Source organism: Manacus candei, unplaced genomic scaffold, assembly GCF_025592945.1.
Source record: "Manacus candei isolate 608988 ecotype Guabito, Panama unplaced genomic scaffold, ASM2559294v1 h1tg000005l, whole genome shotgun sequence".
Lineage (NCBI taxonomy): Eukaryota > Metazoa > Chordata > Aves > Passeriformes > Pipridae > Manacus > Manacus candei.
In genome coordinates, this window is record NW_026138053.1 from 1,608,753 (window position 1) to 1,627,300 (window position 18,548).

At 53.1% G+C, this 18,548-nt stretch overlaps 2 protein-coding genes across 2 annotated transcripts in view; both read right to left on the reverse strand.

Moving 5' to 3' along the window:
- The window catches only part of EIF2B3 (eukaryotic translation initiation factor 2B subunit gamma), a 99,165-nt gene extending 90,513 nt beyond the window's left edge, over nt 1–8,652 (reverse strand). Inside the window, exons 1-2 of the mRNA XM_051807542.1 lie at nt 8,382–8,652; nt 4,888–5,027 (exon numbers count right to left, since the gene is read on the reverse strand). Of these exons, the coding sequence (XP_051663502.1) occupies nt 4,888–5,027; nt 8,382–8,529 (288 nt within the window). The 5' untranslated portion in view covers nt 8,530–8,652. The remainder of the gene's footprint in view (nt 1–4,887; nt 5,028–8,381) is intronic.
- Nucleotides 8,653–9,385: 733 nt separating this feature from the next.
- On the reverse strand, nt 9,386–18,205 carry LOC127479964 (E3 ubiquitin-protein ligase HECTD3-like). The gene is made up of 21 exons (XM_051807516.1): nt 17,431–18,205; nt 17,192–17,352; nt 16,539–16,631; nt 15,975–16,110; nt 15,486–15,601; nt 15,106–15,219; nt 13,962–14,044; nt 13,586–13,751; nt 13,141–13,222; nt 12,696–12,878; nt 12,551–12,600; nt 12,366–12,430; nt 12,006–12,109; nt 11,626–11,745; nt 11,414–11,503; nt 11,115–11,321; nt 10,732–10,861; nt 10,261–10,335; nt 9,897–9,978; nt 9,720–9,791; nt 9,386–9,557 (listed from the first exon to the last, which is right to left on the reverse strand). The coding sequence occupies exons 1-21, from the start codon at nt 17,959–17,961 to the stop codon at nt 9,473–9,475; spliced, it is 2,745 nt and encodes a 914-aa protein (XP_051663476.1). The 5' UTR covers nt 17,962–18,205; the 3' UTR covers nt 9,386–9,472.
- Between the last annotated feature and the right edge of the window lie 343 nt (nt 18,206–18,548).

Below are 18,548 nucleotides of genomic sequence, written 5' to 3' on the forward strand. Positions count from 1 at the left end.
AGAGGAACACACTGGAGGTAATAATCCCACTAAAAAGCCCCAAAGGATGTACCAGAAGACTTTAAAATATGACTTGAAAAAAGTGTGTCCACTGTTACAGACACCTGTTACAGAGGAAAAGCCTCCCTAAGCGAGCCAGGAGATTTCATCACATAAATTTCAAGAAACATCAAAATAAGTTCACTTTTAAAAACCATTCAAATGGTTTGCTCTTTTGTCCCTAATGAGAGTTCACCCTTTAAAGAACCCAACTCTCAAGAAAGCAAATTATTTCTTCCCCTGTACAGATTCTCCAGGCTGCTTAGCAAAGCGTGCAGAGGCAACATGTCTCCCATGCCTGTAATGGCTGAAACAGTGACCAGTAACAGCCTGAGTGATGAAGTAGGAAAGATATTTAAAGAGAGTAGAATCAGAAAGTGATAGGAAAAAAAAATCTGGATGTGGAAAACGAGATTTCATGAAGGAAAGTTTGATTTACATTTCATACAAAAAGAATTTTTTACACCTATGCTAACTACTTCTTTTTTTCCCCAAACATTTCCTGACAGGTCAAGAATATTCTTTAATGCAAATAATAGTTTAAGACAAAAGCAAATTGTCTCCATCTAAGCAGGAGACTAAAACATGCCCTATAGAGACAAATGAAAGCACAGATTCTGCCCTAAAGAGCTCCCAGTCTGCCTTAACTAAAGTACATTGGACAAGGTAGTATTTACATATTACAGACTTAGAGATGACGTTGTCATTTAATATATAAAAATAATTTTCTGAGGTTTCAAAGTAATTATTGACAATGATTCTTGAAAGAGACATAAATTGGGTGAGAGTACTGCTTTAACAGATTTGGAACCTAAGGGTGCAACTGCTTGATTCATAGCTTGTTACAACCCATCAGAATCGCTTGGTTTATCATAACTGTTTACTGTCCTAGACAGATTTAGTGAAAGGGTTTTTCCACTACTTTGCAGTTTTTCAAATGCTGACAGTCATGCAGTCAAATAAATCCATGGCAGTGCCTCTTTTTGTGTCCTGTAAGTCTTGCTGGACCTGTCTCACTTCCACGTGGCAGGTGGGGCAATAACGCAAAAGGCACTGAAGTTTTCACTAACCAAAACACTTCAGAATTACTGTATTATAATTGCATGTGTGAACAACTGAAAGAAAACTGAAGTCAGAAGGCATTTGAAATAAATAAAATCAATGTTCCTGTAATGAATTGACTCAGCTACAGGAGCAGACTGTCATCTTCCAAAATACATTAAATTCCTCTATACACCACGCTCTTGCCAAGGCCCTGCATGGAACAGGGGAGCTTTCTTCACTCTTCAAGACCAGGGAAGATTGTCAATCCAAACCTGGAGGCACAAAGACTGGCTTATTTCTCTGTCTAGGCTAGAACATGAGGTGACAAAGACCAGTAAACACCACTATGGTGGTAAAGCTGCAGTTCAACAAGAGCATTGTTGTACCATCAACTGTGAGTCTACACAGTCTATGTTCCACCACTTCCAATCCTACAAATAAACAATAAAAGAATTAAGCCTTTACAGCTTTATTTTCATTTTCATATTTTGAAAAGCCATTCATCAGCAGTCCTGCAAAAGATGAGCAGAAAACTAGGAACTTAAAGGGCCAAAATGATAAAACTGACAGTGATATTAAAAGTATACCAAAAACCAAAGACTGGACATTAAAATGATACCCATGGAAACTGTCATAAGGCACACAGACTATAGCAGGATCCTGAAACCAACTGCATTTCAGGGCAATGATGGGATTGTCCACAGGAGAGCAATTAAAGGATCTGATCAATAACTGTCGCAAAGTTCTTAAACAAACTGTTTTCATCTCCCTGTATAAAACAAAACATTTCAGAAATATATTAATAAGTCCTATACTCACTTTTTGCTTTTTGACAACATAATTGTAAGTGCTGCACTTAGTGTAAAACATTGATGTGTCAGCTTCCAGTACTGGTACAAACCTCTTAAATGATCCCAGGTAAATACCACTTCACCTTGTTATGCCTCAGTTCTCAGCCACAGAGGTGTGAGGGCAAACTGTTTAATGGTGTTTGCTACTCAGACACCAGAACTCAATGTTTAATAAAACCAAACCAAGTAAGTTAATTAAAGAACTACTGGTAAAGAACAGGTCAGACTGACATCCAGGCCTAGGAACCCAGAATGTTAAACTTACAGGACCAAGTATTCTGTTGTTCCATTACTTCTCAAGCAGGTGCCTATAGGAATCAAGTTTAGCATAATATTTTTATTGTATGCAAGATCCAAGAAAAGGATACATTCAGACTTGTAATGAACATAAAAACCCTAATGAAGCTGCTACCTTGTCAATCAGGTGTAGGTTGAGACAGCCAAAAATAACAGGAAGAGTTCCAATAGAGCAAAGAACATGCATCTACTATATCAACTCTTGAAGCAAAGATGTCAAAAACATTCCTGTGTGTGCGGAGTGGGAGAACAGCAAACAGAAACTTGAACAGGCTTCCTTTGCTCTCGTGAACTTCTGAACAACCAGGAAAGAGTAAGACTGGCAGAGTCAGCTGTTTGCTACTATGAATGAACACAGTCTTACCTGCCCTTGAAAACACCAGCACCAAAAAGGGATAAAACAACAACACAAACTACGTTCCCTTAGTCCTTACAGGTTTTGCGCATGCCTGCTCTCATGATACTACTGAATGCAATTCTGCAAGTCTAATCTTTTGGCATCTAATCTTTAAATTATAAAGCTTCATTAACCAAGGTGCAACACAACAAAAAGGCCAGAAACTGCAGGCACAGCAAGCAGCAATGCTGTGCCAGTGGGACTCCCTCAGTCAAATCCTAGACAAGGCAGCAAGTCATGAGATGTTATGCTTTAGAGTGCTTTAATGCACACCTCAGAATTTGTGATCAGCAGTTCAGCTACCCTTTGACACATTTCTTACTGTGCATTTATAATCTTGGCTTTACTCCCTGTCACTTGCATTGCACACAAGCAAGTTGTCTATACTGTGCCACGTTACCTCACTTTCATTGAGCATACTTGCTCTTCTGTCTGTGGGTAATTAACTCAATTTGCAACAACTAAGTTTCAGCAACCAGTTTAAAACTTCTCATCAGACTTTTCACATGGGTTGCAAAAAGCCTGCTAGCAAACTATGGCCACAAGCAGCAGTTGTTTTCACCAGGGAAACTCATTCTTCAGTGAGATCCCTCTGCTGCTACAGCGCAAACACAGCCAACATACAGCAGCTTTTCAGCTACCTCTGCTGTGGAGTTCTCTCACCTCTATCACACAGGAGAGGGTATACCCTGTAAAAGGTGTACCAGTGGTATGCATTTACTAGAGGAATGACTCCAAAATACACAGTGCAGCAATCTGCTCAAGAACTTAGTATAGACTTCTTTCAAATAAGAGACCACTTTGTCCTCTGTGCCCAAGACATGGAATAAAAAGGGCAGAAGCAGCAGCTGCTGTTCATACACAGCATCTGACTTAAGAAAACTTATGTGGTTTTCAGTGCTACCTCACATCTTCTCTAAGCCTTTTTTCTGAAAAATAACCAGAAGATCAACACTGCCGCCTGTGAAGACACAGACTATTTTCTGACTCACACGCGCTCTACTTGTTGTCTCCCAGGCCCCCTAAGCAAACCTGCCTGGATTGCCAAAAGTAGGGACACCCAGACAGGCGGGTTCATTGCTGATCAGGCAATAGAACTGTAAGGTCAGGGTCCCACTTTGCAGTGCAGAGGTATTTCCTTACTGCACGCCCATGTTTAAAAAATAGTGCCAAACTGCATCGTGACAGAGCACAATTCTCGTGACAGAAACATCCGGTTCAGTTAAACTGATTTTGTTGATTGTGATTTTCGGTTTATATATTCTCTTTGCCCTCGAAATTATTCTAGTCTGTGCATTAATTCCTTGTAGAATCTCTCTCGTTGTGCCACCTACACACCCATATTTTCCAGGAAATTTCACTTTGTCTCAACTGGAGTCCTTCTCTTGGGAGTACACAGTCTGTTACACAGCCTGTTACACTGCAGTTGATTACCTTCAAAAAGAGCCTGAAGACAAAAAGACACCTCAGGACTTAAGCAGCTCATTGATGTTCTGTTGCAACATTTACACAAATAGTCATTTTGGCTAAGATGGCCTAAACAGACAGGGAACAAATCAGAGAGATTAAGTGTATGACAACAACAAAAACAAAATTCCATCCAGGATCACAGCAAGAGCTCCGAGCAGCATTTCTGCCTTACATGGGAGTGTTTTAATTGTGCAGCTGGAAATTAGAATTCTATAAACTCGTGGTTTTATTCGAACAGCAGCCCTTTATCACATTTGGGCACTGTTTATCGAAGAGCTTACCATATGACCAGGCCAGCAAAAGCATGGGAAAAGCAGAAAACCGAAGCACAGCACAAATCACTGGCCCAACAACACAGGCAAGCCTGTGGTAGGGCCAAGAACTGAAGTTCCTTGGGCATCCTCACATTGCCCAAGCTGAGATAGCAATGAATGTCTGTGCAGAACTACTTCCCCAAGCACTACGTGGACAACAGCTCTCACACATTGTATCAAAAAATTGTGTAAACAAATACAACCTTTTAATTACCCTGCCAGAAAGCTAACACTGACTAAGAAGCAGCCAGTGCCCAGGCTGGATCTGCTCCAGCCTTCCTAGTTGTCAATTCCAGCCATTCAGTGTCTTTGTTTGAGTTCCCCCATGAGGTGACCTTTACAAAATTCAGCTCTTCTGAAGATCAGGAAATTTGGTTACGTGCAGTATCATTACATGGGACGCTCTTAAAACACAGCAAAAAAAATTATTATAAACAAATAGCTCTCAGTCAAGTTCAATAAAAGACAGCAATACCTTAATTTTCTGGTGAATATGCCTTAGGGAATCTGCTGTACCCATGTCCATGTTGTCACTGATGCACACAAAATCGAGCTTCATTTTTGTGTCCAAGTTTAACATCTTTTGGATTTCCTTCCTTGTAATCACAATGACCTCTAGGACAGAGGAAAGCGAGATGAGACCAAGCAGAAAAAAACCTAAATAATATGATCACAAACAGGACACACCATTTTATTTAGAAAGGCTGATGGAACTGTCAAAACGCTTGAGTAACATGACTGAGTTCCACACTGAACCAAAACCAAGCTCTTTTGGCAGCAGCAACTTTTGAAGAAGAAAATTAAAGTCCTAATGAATATGAAAACAATCTCTCCTGCTTTGTGTGGGTGGAGGTTGTTACTGAAAGTGACACATGCATGTGTGGCATGAATTGTTAGCAAGACAGAACAGAAACTTCTATCCTTAATGAGCAACCTCAAACCATCTGTCCTCAAACAGACCAAGGAGACCCTGCATTAATGTCACCAACACTTCAGAGCTCTGTCTTTTGCTGCCCTGATCCTGTGTAATCCTCTGTGGACAACACCACCAACCACAGCATTACAATACAATGGTTAAGCTATTTCGCAGCATCAGCTTGGCAAGAGAGTGGAGTAATATGTGAGCAACAAGCTCATTCCATCTACAAAAGAAAAAGGATAAATGCATATTTGAAGGAAATCAACAGTGGCATGAAAGCATATTTTCCAAAATGAAGAATGTGAGAACAGAAGCTCTGCAAAGAAAAGATTGAGAAAACAAAATGACACGAAACCTTTTCCACCAGCCTCAAGAACGGGAAGGAAAAGCAACAGTCAAAATCCTCAGATTAAAACATCCCACCTCCCAAAAAACTCCAACACCATAACATTGTATTCCATATGGAATTTTAACAGAGCAGTATGGGAAATAATACAGCCCTCAGCCTAAGAAGTTCCTGTGGCAAGATGAAAACACATTAAAAATCTTAATGTATTAATGTATCAGTCAAAACTGCACTCATCCTGAATCTATTAACAGAAGAGAAAGGAACTGTAACCACGAGAATTGTGTGGCAGTTTGTGTGGCCAGAGATATGGGAGGGCTGCTCTCCCACTCCCATACTGGATGCCAACTTGGATTCAAAACAGGCTGAAGAACCTAGAGAAAGGAATTGAAAGCACACCTTGAATTAGATGAAGAATTAACTGATGAAGAGGGAACTGGTGTCAGGTGGAAGTTTTAAGCTCACACTGTTCAGCATTAATCTGGTGAGGTGGGCAATGGTCTCCTCAATATTAGGAGAGATGAAGCACTTGCAATTAGGGTAAAAGGGATGCAGTGAATCAGCCTATGGAACACCTACTTATTAACATAAGCTAATATGAGAAACTAAAGCCTTACGTAATACTTAATAAAAATTATGATCCAGGGAGAGAATTCATGCCACTGGACTATTAGTGCAGAAATGTACAGCTTGGTCAGGGGGCAGGAGCAAGAGAGGAGCAGGAAGGTGGCAGCTTGCTTACTGAAGCTGAATACATTTACTGAACACAACCCTGCACATCCACGTGTTCACAGGGGAGGGATAAGCTGAAGAGCTGCCTGTGAGAAAGGTCTGACTGCAGCACAGAATCACAGTCACAGAATGGTTCAGGTGGGAAGGGACCACAGTGGGTCATCTGGTCCCAACTCCCTGCTCCAGAAGGGTCATCCCAGAGCACATGGCACAGGATCATGTCCCAACTGTTTCTGAATATCTCCAGTGAGGGAGACTCCACAGCCTCTCTGGCAGCCTGTTCCAGTGCACAGGCACCTGCACAGTAAAGTTCTTCCTCATGTTCAGGTGGAACTCTCTGTGCTTCAGCTTCTGCCTGTTGCCTCTTGTCCCATTGCTTGGCACCACTGAGCAAAGCCTGGTCCATCCTCTTGTCCCTTCAGACACTGATGAGGTCCTCTCTCAATGCTGAACAGGCCCAGCTCTCTCAGCCTTTCCTCATAAGAGAGATGCTCCAGTCCCTAAATCATCTTTGTTGCTCTCTGCTGGACCTGCTCCAGGAGCTCCATGTCTCTCTTGTCCTGAGGAGCCCAGAACTGGATACAGCTCTCCAGATGCAGCCTCAGTAGGGCTGAGCAGAATAGAGGGGCAGCTACTAGTGGTCAAGAGCATCAAGTGGAAATGGTTATTTCTGAGTAAAGAGCCACACAAAGCACAGTGCTGATTACACAGAAGCTTTTAGCTACCTAAATCTCCACAGTGCAGGATAAAAGTATGATCCTATCAAAAAGAAGGAGACAGGAGGACAGGTAAAGAAAGCTGACATTCAGTGTGCAGGTTTCAACAGACAACAAGCAAAGGACAAAAGTTCTTAAGAAAAAAAATAAAAGCAAAGTCTTAAGTTTGCTCTTTGTTTTGTTCCTTCACACTGAAAGAGTAAGAGGCCAACACAGACAATCATGAGCCAATATTTACATCTTCACAGAAAAAAGAAGCAATCAGGACAAAAGCCACAGTCCGGGATGAAGTACAGACTGATCACACAGTCAAATGGACAAGACCAATACAAACTTGAAAACACAGAGGCATGAGAAGGTGTCAGGAAGAAGCTTTATAAGAAGCTGGGAGGGCACCACAGAAAGATGTGCTCCACCACTCAAAAGGTAAACAAATACCTAAACCCAGAAAATACTAAAGGACCTCACCAGGTACTAAGCATCACCTTAGTGCCCCTGTGGAACAGGGCCCCCAGGTGAGCAACACAAATCTGCCCCTTCCCCCTGCCCTGTTCTGGCCAAATCCCAGAGCTTGGCTCTGTGCTGCCACACGGGCTGCACGCCTCACACAGAGCAAGTAACCCTGAACTTCAGGCCAGGCTGAAACAACAAACCAGGAGCCATCCCTGGAGGGCTGACACGCTCCTCACACCGCTGTCAGTAATGACTGAGAGAGAAATGTGAGAGACTCATGGTCGGCAACCCGGGGAGAGACATCAGAGCCGGGGATCAGTAAATCGTTAAGGTAGAAAACACTTCTAAGATTATCAACCCAGCACCACCATCGTGTTCACCATGAAACCATGTGCCATATCCACATGGTGACTCCACCACTTCCCTGAACACCCCATTCAGATGCTTTACAACCCTTTCCCTGAAAAAAAATTTCATAATATCCAATCTAAATGTCCCCTGATGCAACTTGAGGCCAATTCCTCTCATCCTGTCACTTGTTACCTGGGAGAAGAAACTGATGCCCACCCCACCTTCAGGCAGTGCCCGGCCCTTGGTGGGGAAGAAGAGGGGGAAAAGGGCGCTGGCACAGAGGGCAGGAAGGGACGTGACACACGGGCCAACAGCTTCAGTGCAGAGAAGCGATCTGCTACAGCCCCTGCCCGACCAGCAGGGCACCTGCGACACGGCACCACAACAGCGGGGAACAGCCGGGGGCGCCGGCGGTGTCGGGGCCAGCCCTCCCGGCCCCCGCCGTGCCTCACCTTCGAAGCCGGCGCGCTCCAGGAGGTTCAGCGGGTACCAAAGCAGGGGCCGGTTTCCCACCGGGAGCAGCGGCTTCGGGATGCTGGAGGTAAGGTCCGTCATGCGGGAGCCGCCTCCCGCCGCCATCACTACGGCCTGGAACTCCATGGCGCTGCGGAGTGGCACAGAGGGCAGGGCAGGGCAGGGCAGGGCCTGGGCGGGACAGGGTCGTTCGGTGCCGCCGGTGCCGCGGCCGCTCCCGGCACTGACAGCGCAGCAATGGCGGCACCACCGCGCTGCGCCTGCGCAAGGACAGCCGAGGGCGTCGATCGCGGGCGAGCGCCGAGAGGATCGATCCGCCTCCTCTCCCGGAGCCGGGCGGCCGCCACCCGGCCAGGGCAGCGAGACGAGCGCCGAGGGAAGGATCCCGCGCTTGCGGAGCGCCGAGTCATGGATCCACGCGCGGGCGCGGGGGCGCTCGGCGGGACAGCGCCCCCTGGCGGCAGGAGTAGGGAGTGCGGGGGAGAGGAGGAGGGGAGGTGAGAGTGTTTGGGGGCACTGGGGGGGCACTGGGGGACACTTGGAGTCTGCGTGGGGGCACTGGGGGCATTGAGGGTCTCTGTGAGGGCTCTGGGGGCATAGGGGGTCTGTGTGGGGGCACTGGGGGCATTGTGGGGCTGTGTGAGGGCACTGGTAGCAGTGTGGGGTGCATTGGGGGCGATCTGGGGGCATTGGGGGCAGCGTGGGGGGCAGTCGGGGGGTACTGGGGGCTGTGTGGCGCATTCGGGGCTGTCTGGGGGTGCACTGGGGGGTCAGTTCGCTGCTGTGCTCCCCATGCACACCGTGTGCGGGGCGGGGACAGGACCCACAGCTCCCCCTGACCACGCCACGCTCTCCACCCCGCAGGACCCTCTGCCCGCCCAGCGCCCAGCAGGCAGTGCCATGCTGGCCCCTCCAGCTGCAGCACTGGCCACAAGCTCCATTCCCAGCCCTCCACGAGCACAGACACTAACAGGACCCGGGCCAGGACAGCAGGAGCCAGCCCTGCAGTTTTATTGAATCCAGTGTTCCCGAGGCAGGCGGTTCCCATGGCCTGGGGCACGCGGGGGTCTCATTCATCCCAGGTGTCCTTGTCAGTGTCGATGGACATGCAGTTGTACACGGCGTAGCGCAGCAGCTCCTCGCACACCTTGGCCCTGGCAGGGCAGAACGCTGGGTCATGGCACGGAAAACCTCAGGCTTCCCTCTCCACACCTACGCGGACATTCCCCAGGGCAGGGTCTGGGGAGTCTGGAAGGGAACCCCAGTGCCAGCCCTGTGCTGGAAAGAGGAGAGTCCCTGTCCTCAGCTCAACTCACGAGGAATAGTTGGGCAAGAAGAAGGTGCAGGAGCATGTGCAGGCCTGGGGCATCAGGTCCAACGCATCCAAGCTTGGGAGAGAAAAGAGAGTCAGACTCCAGCACAGTGCAGAGACCTCGCACCGTGTGGGGACCCCAGCAGGGCACAGGGACCCCAGCGGGGCAGGACAGACTCACCTCGACCTTTCTGGGTAGACAGTGATCTGAACTGGGAGGCGACTCCGGCCAGTGACAAACTTGAGAAAGCGGCTGAGATCCTCTGAGGGGAAGGACAGGGATCAGGCTCAGGGACAGGAATAGGACTGTCCCAGTCACTGCTCTCACAGCAGGTTCTGCCCTTGCAGAATCACCCCGAGAACAAGGGGTTAAGCTAAGGGACGGTCTCAGCATCCCAGGAAGGGCCAGGTAGGACAACCTCAGCCAGCTCCCAGGGAAGCAGCTGGTGAGCATCCTTGGTGCAAAAGGCAGTGGGATGCTATACCCCATACCCTTGCCCATCCCACTGCACATGAAGATTGGGGAAAGGCTTGGGGCCACTCACCACTGGTGAAGTTGTTGAGTGCCTCCAGGAAGTACTGGATACGGGTGTCATTGGAGGCAAAGTCATCAAACCTGACTGCAACGAAGAATGTGCAACGTCTTCATTAGAAACTACCAGTAAAGCAAAGGAGAGGAGGAGACCTTCTGCTCCCCACTGAGCCCCTGAGAACCCCTGGCACCCTTGAGTGGGGCCAGCACCCAGTGCCGTGATGGGTGGAGAAACAGGGGTTCCAGTCTGCAGGGTGGCCATTCGCCTCTGCCCATAGCAGCTGAGGACCAGATGGACCAGAGCGGAGACCAGTGGGGTTTGCAGCTAAACCTGAAGCATCCCTATCCAGGGTTCCTCCAGCTTATTCTCCTCCAGGCCCCTCAGCACCCCTGACCAGGACACGTCCACAGGACAAGCAGCATCAAGGGGAATCTGTGCCCTCGTGGGGGCTGGGAGCAGCTTTGGGCTGGCCCTGTGACTTACTGAACTTCTGCAGTTTGGCCGCCGTGATCTCAGGGTCCCCACAGATCCTCTTTTCCATCTGCTGCCAGGTGAGCAGGTCCAGCACAGGCTGGGGCACCACACGGAGCAGCCCAGCGCGCATGGCTGCGATCTGGGGGGCACAGGAGGGGCTCCGTGTCACCAGGGTGGGTCTGAGCCCAGGGCAGCCACCCTGGGCACTGGGGGCAGGACTACCGGACCTCAGAGGGGGTGGAGGGCTCATGGACATCCTGGGCATGGAACTGCCCAACTGGAGCTAGTTTTGGGGACATATTTTCATGACATGAACCCCACAAGTACTAGGATGGCTTGCCACAGGAGCAGGGTCCCCTTGGAGCCATGCCAGCCCTGGGGGATGGTGTTACCTGCTCCTTGCTCTCCTCCAACCGAGCCTTCTGCACCAGGTGGATGAACTCCTTGCGGTCCTCGTAGCGCACCACCGTGTTGCTGCCATTGGGGATCAGCTCCACCACGCGCTGGTCACTCAGCACTGTTGTGTAGGTCAGCTCTCTGCCAAACATAAACTCGAAGGCTTCCCTGTCCACCCGCTCCAGCACCTCCAGCAGCTTCACCTGCAACCCAAATGGGCAGTAGCCACCACAGTGGAGCCGGAGCAGCCACAGGAGCACACGGCAATTCCCTGCCAGCCCCCAGCCCTGCTCACCAGCTCTGAGTCCACAGTGGCAAAGTCCTTGCTCCAGCTGACCTCCTCTGCTGCCAGCTGCTTCCACACCAGTGCGGGCAAAGACAGGATCTGCCAAAGGGAGCGGACATGTGCATCCTCCCCCTGCCCTTCTTTCACCCACAAGCAGTGGGTGAGACACCGTGGCCCTTACCAAGCCCCCTCACTAGCCAGGAAGGCTCTGCTGTGCTCACCAGGAACTCCTTGCTCCTCAGGGCTGCTCCCATCAGCTGCCCGATCCACTCATACTTGGGGAAGTCCTTGCAGGAGGGGTTGGGGACATACATGTCCCTGGTGTCACTGCTGCTGTTACCCTGTGGGAGAGAAACTCAGGACCCACAGAGAGAGATGTGACCAGCCCAGCATGGCTTCTCCTGCAGCCTCCCCCTCCATCACTCCTCTATCTGCCTCTCCTGCCCTTTACACCCCTCCAGATCTCCACCACCCAGGTACAAGCACAGCTCCCCCAGCCAACAGCCTTGAAAGCATTAAGACAAGACTAACAGCCTAAAAATCCCCAGGCTCTGCTGGCTGCCTCCCCCGGCCTGGATAGGCAAACAGTGGGATGTCAAACCTGGTTCGAGGTGCGCACGAAGAAGGGCAGGGGCACAGGGACATCTCCTGAGCTGGGACACAGCTCCTCTGACACGTCTGACAGGCTGTCCCGAAAGCCACCACCTGCAGTGGGGGCAGAAGCTGGTCACTGCCTGACACACCAAGGCCAGATACTGAGCCACAGCATCTGCCCAGCTACTCCCCTCCCTGGGATAGGGGAAGCACTGGTGGTGTAGGGGAGATGCTGGAACCACCCCAAATGTGCAGGGCAGGGCTGCCTCTCACAGAGCAGCTGGGACAGCGTGGGCACCCACTGATCTGCACCCCAACACAGGAGAGCCCAGGGGAGAGCCCTGGGGCAGGAAAGGAGAGCTCTCACCATTGTCGATGATGCCCTCACTGATGAAATCTAACTCCCACCACTGGGTGTAGGTCAGGGGCCACCTGTGGGGAAGCAACAGCCCCATGCACATCCCTCCTCCGAGAGCACCAGCAGCACTTGGCATCCCCTCGCACCCTGCTCTGGGGAGGTGACACTCCACAAATATGATGCTGAAACCCTACCTGTAGTCCAGGGGCTGATTGTTCTTGGGAGATCTGAGGCCTTCGTACAGCTGGAAAGCAGCAGAGCGGAAAGAGGATGAGACACAGTGGGGGCAAGTGATGCTGATCTGGCAGGTACCTGGCACTGGGCATGGTGTTGCCATACCTGGGTGAAAACGGTGTTCCTGCAGCTGGGGTCCAGTGCAGGGTTGGCACGGTGCTCCCGGGCCAGGAGCCGGTTGATGGAGAGCTTTGGCGTGCTGTGAGGAGCAGTGCTCTCTGAGGACTGGAGACAGTGGGCAATGAGGGCCGAACTCTGCTTGGACAGCAGCAGGAATGGCTTCATGCTCTAACAGAGGACAGGCAGGGATACTCAGAGACCTGATCCTGCCACCATGTGCCCTCTTTTCCTCTCCGCAAGCACAGCCCTTGGTGTCACACAGGATTCTCCTCCACCCCTCTGGCAATGCCCAGCATGGGAGCTCTCAGCCCTGGCCTGGTCTGTCCCCATTGGATCAAGGAGGATACACCACAGCCCCCAGAAAACCATCTGAGCTCATGAGGAGACACCAATACTGGCAACATCCCAGGGGGGCCCAGCAAATGCTCACCCTGAGTGCATTAAAGGTGCCGATGCTGTCCTCGGAGAGGGGGATCAGGTAACACAGGACACTTTCCAGGAGGTGGACAAACCTGGAGACCAGAGAGAAGCAGCATGAGGCTGTGGGAGGGTGGCATTTCACCTCCCTCCCAGCCCCAGCCCCTGGGCACTGTGCTCGCTGCACATGGGTCTCCTCCAGCCCATGGAGGGACACCAGACACCAAGGGGAGCACCCAACCAGCACCCTCTGGCCAAACATTTTATTTCATTCCCCCCAGGAAAACGCTGTAAACAAGGGCAGCCCAGCACACACCACAGCACTGCAGCTGAATCTCTGCAGAGGATCTCCCTGTGGGGACAGTGCCAACCCCAGCCTGAGGCTGCCCTGAAGGCCAGGGCATGGTTCTTCTTGGGACAGGGCTGACTGCAGGGAGGGTGACACCCCCGTGCCGTACCTCTGAATGAGCACAGCCCGCCGGTACAGCACGTCGGGGTCCACTCCTTCCAGGAGAGGGTAGCGAACCAGCCGGGCTGGCTGGAACATGCCAGCGTTGAGGATCAAGTCCCACTCCCAGAAGGATATGATCTTAATCCCTTGCAGACGGACATTGTACCCTTGGTCTGCCAAGAAGGAACAGCGATGCTGTGTGCGCTGCTGCAGCTGTGCAGCCAGCACCTGCAGCATCTCATATGAAGCTCATTCCTCATCTTTCTCTCCAGTGGATCCTAAAAAAGCAGCAGGTGCTGCAGGAAGAGCTGCAGGTGCCGGGACCAGCTGCAGGTTTAGGGGCAGGCTGGGCTGGCAGCCCCACTCTGGCAGCACAGGCTCACCCCGGCACTCCAGGAAGCGGATCTCCAGCACTGGCATGTGGGCTTTCATGTCCCGGAGGATGCAGACATTCTGGTAGCTGTTCCTGCACACAGCACGGAGAGGGATGGTGGAGCCACAAGGCACAGACACCAGCGAGGTGGCCAGCGAGGCACAGGCCACTGTGGCTCCCCAGCCGAGGATGCGCTGCTACCCATGGTGAAAGCCCCCCCAGCCTCACCAGGGTACAGCAGGAGGGGCCCAAGCAGAGAGAAGAGGCTGTCAGAGGCACAGAGACATTCTGGAGAAGGTGGAAGCCACATCCAAAGAGCCACTAAAGAGCACAAATTCAAAGCAGTACAGAAACACAAGCTAGCTGAGAGCATGTCACTGTTCCTGGGGGGTCCTAGCACATCTCACAAGGGCAGAACCATCCTTCAAGCAGAGCTGGTCATCCAAGGGTTTTTGAAGGAAATGGGGATTTGTGGCGATGAGCAATTCACTAAGTGTATTTTCAAAGCCTTTTTCAAGGTCCCATCAAAGTCCTACAGGCCCATGGGGAAAAACCACTGCAACTAAGCAGACAGAGGGAGGAGTTGGCTCCCACAGCTGCAAAGGACACCTTGGTGATCTCATGGGTGCTTCTTCAAAGACAGATCTCACTGCTCAGCCAAAACAGGCAAAGGGGCAAGTTTTGGGGAAGGTGAAGGAGATCTTTGCACTCCTGAGTAAACTCCTGCCTGCCTCAAGAAGGATGCTCAGAGCCAGAGTGAAGACAGGGACAGGAAGCTCCCCAGGACTTCTTGGCTACAGCATGGCAGAGATGCTCAGAGGGGTGACAGCAGTGGCATGTGTCCCCAGAGGTGAGGAGGAGGAAGAAAGTCACCAGGCAGAAGGAGGCACACTGCAGACCAGCTGCCACAGCATAGGTGAGGAGCAGGAGAGGAGATGAAGGCGCTCGGCTGGCACATGAAGGTGAGGGACCACCACACTTGTGGGGACAGATGTAGCCTGCACCCAGAGAGTCCCAACCCTTGGAGAGGCATTCTCACTGGCAAGTAACTCAGGACCAACCCCAGCCCTTTCCTTAGCACCTGCTCAGGATGCAGAGACAGCTCTGGAGTTCAGCATAAGCTGAACCCAGACTGCTCCTTGCTCATTACTCACTCGTTAATTAGGACTGTTCTCAGGTGCTGCAGCCTGTTCAGTGTCCCCCCATACACAGCCACCCGCCTGGGTATATAGGAGTTGCACTGTCCATCCAGCATCAGCCACAGCCTCCTAGGGATGAGAAGAGCAAGGCACAGTGTTCTCCTCCCGTCCTGAGCTGCCTGGGCACAGAGGTGCCCCCAGAATTCTCCCAGGCCTGGGGGTAAGGCTGTGTCTTCCTGGGGTGCCTCTGGCAGCAGCTGTGCCTCACTTCAACCTCAAGTCCCCAGCTGCAGCTGGGGGAAAGCTGGGTTGAGGAGGAAACGGGTGCTTTGTCCTGCACCCTGCCCATCCCTGGCACAGCTGCTGGCATGGAGGGGAACACCCCGAGGTCTCACTTGACAATGGCTCCTTTCTTCATTTTGAGCCGCACCCAGTGCTGCCCTGGGGGCCCATTGCTCTCCCAGAAGGTGTTTGTCTGGCTGTCTGTCAGATGGGCTGCAACATACTCCTCCTGCAAGAGTGCAGCAGGGGGAGGGAGATAAGCATCCTTGGGCACACCAAGACCACCACTGAGATGGGTTCTGTGGGTCCAGAAGAGGTCAGGACCAGGCCAGCCCCTTGGTTTCTTAGGCTGCAGGTGGATGGTGGCTCCTGCACAGAGCAACTGGGCATGGCCACAGACCCCTTGCAGTGCCCCAGAGACACGGGGGGGTTTTGCTCCAGATGCCCAACTCCCGGCAGCTTTGCTAGGGCAGCAAAACCCCACCACTGTCCCCTGCCCCCCACAGAGGGGACAGCCACCGCTGGCCACTCCTCCCCACAGCTGCAGTGATGCTCATGTGTCTCATGCTGATTTTAGGCTGCAGAGGAGCCCCACTACGCACCGTCTGTGAGGAGACCTCAATGCTGCTGATGTGCTCCTTGGTGCAGTCCACATGCTGCAGCTGCTTCTCGCTGTGATCATACAGGAAGCGCCCCAGCTCCATGTCATGCTCGTAGCTCCAGCCTGGGGGTACAGACCTGCAGGGAGTCTCTGTGTTAATGGGATGAGGAGACCAGGCTGCACCCCAAACCTGCCCACCAGCAGCGTGCAGGTGCCCCAGTTCAGATTGGCAACACTGTCTCATGGTCACCAACTCGGGATGGTGACTGGCACCTGTCCCTGCAGCAGGCAGATGGCACAGCTGTATCTCATCACCAGCACGCCAGGGGTTTATGGCCACTCCAGCCCAGTGGGAATAGCAGCACGCGGTCGCTCCAATGCTCCCCGGAGCAAAGGCCATCTTTGCTTGAGCAGTGTTGAGAGGTACCACTGTAAAAGGCTTCTCGTGGCACCCACCCTCCCCAGTCCCGAGCCTGAAACCAGTCCTGGTCCTGCAGGCATGTCCAGGCCCTGGCTGGCTGCCCCTCAGGGTGCTGCAGTCCCGGTCTAGGAGATGCATTCATACCGAAACTTCTGCACGGCGGCCTCATCCTGCTCTATGAGTCTGGGCATCTCTCCAAGGTGCATGGAGTAGGTCAGGTCCACCACGTGTTCCCAGCTGGAGCAGCATCAGCAGAGGAATCATACAAGGGAAAAGATGGGTCAGTGCTCAGTGTGCCCAAGCATTACTGCCTTAGCCTGGAGTGGAGGCAGCAGTGGTGGAGGACTGGGGGTGACACCCAGGGGCTGCAGGAACAGCTGTGGGAGGGATGAGAGTGCCCCTGCACCCAGGTACAGGCTGGGACAGAGCAGGGGAATCCAGCCCTGTATATGGCCTTCCATCACAAAAATCAAATTTGAGCTCTCTTATCACGGCACTACCTCCACGACATTGCTCAGCCCAAATCCGAGTACCCTGGAACCCCTGGCATCTTTATCCTGTGCAGGCGCTGCCAACAAGCAAACAGGATTAGCCTGCAAGAGGGCACCCACCTGCCCACCGGTAGCTCGGTGGGGGTGTGTTCCACCAGCGCTGGAGGGAGCGAGAGGGCTGTGCTGGACATGCCCAAGGGATTTGGGATGGCAGGGTCGCGTATCCTCTGTGGGTACCGGCCACACGCGTCTCCAGCCCCCACAGCGCAGCCCAGTCCCCGCCCGGGGCGAGGGCTGAGGCCATACCTGACAGCAGGTCTGTAATCAACCCCCAGCGTCTCGTGCTGCCACTGGATCCTCTGCACGGAGTCAACCGGGACCAACTTATCTCCTCCCTCTCCGAACCTCTGCGCCAGCACCCAGCCCTCTGCCAGGCCATGGCTGCCCGTGTACTCCTCCAGCTGCTCCTGAAGGTACATCCCGGTCTGTCAGCGCCGTGTCAGGGACAGCGGCATCCCGCGGGTGGTTCCCGGTGCCGCCGTTACCTTGCTGAGCTTGACCCAGAGCCCGGCGCCGTTGCAGTACTCCTCGCCGGTGGCGCGGAGGCAGCCGCCCTTCCGCACCTCGATGGTGGCCCGCGCCGCCCGCTTCCCGCCCCGCGCCGGCCCCGGGCTGTCCCACACGCTCAGGAGGCTGCGGGCGGCGGCGGCGGCGGCGGCCGCGGGGTCTTTGCAGATCTTGTACTGCACCTCCTTGGGCACGTAGCAGAGCGCGGCGGGCAGCGCCCGGGCGCGGCGGAAACACTCGCTGCACTGCAGCAGGAACCGCAGCCGGCCCAGCACCTGGTGCGGCGCCTCCCCGCCCGCCCGCATCGCGCACCGGGCACCGGCTCCGCTGCGCCCCGGGCTGTCCCGACTGCGGCCCGGCGCTGCCCGCCCCGGAGTGACCGCGGGGCCGCCGCGCCCGTCTGTCTCCGGGGCCGCCCCGCCTCGGGCAGCCCTCGCTGCCCGGTCGCCGCCTCCTCCCCGGGCGGCTTCCGCTCCGCCCGTGTCCGCCAGCACGTCCCAGCCCGTCATCCGTCCCGGGCCGCAATCCCGGCTCTGGGGCCTCCGCTATACCCCCTTTGCCAAGACGTGACTCTGTTCCGCCCACCCCAGTCCCTCACTTCTCGGCAGGAGCTGACTCAGGTCACAGGCATCCCCTCACCCCACGGCTTAGGACTCTGCTTTCCCCGGCTTCCAACATCTTTGTCACTGCCGGCATCCCCGCAAGCAAAGACGGGGTCCCTGTGGTGTCAGGGCACAGGGCTACTTCTCCAGCCTGGATAGGGAAAAGAGGGCAGCAGGTATCCTGCTATGGGGAGAACCAGCTCCCGGCTAGCTGGGGGACATATTCCTGCCCCAGGCAGGGGGACATATTCCTGCCGCCGGCAGGCTGGACCCTGGTGGGGATGCTCCAGCATCAGCTGGAGAGGATGACAGGCTTCCTGACCCAGGAGCAGCTTTACCCCAGCCAGCAGTGGCATCCTGGCAGCAGTACCCAACCATCCAGAACACTGGCAGTGTGTCACCCCACGTCACACCTGCCTGTTACATACCACGGCAGGGTGGTGGCAGAGAGCAACTCAGCTCCACCCCACACTTCCTTAATTTCTTCAGGTTGG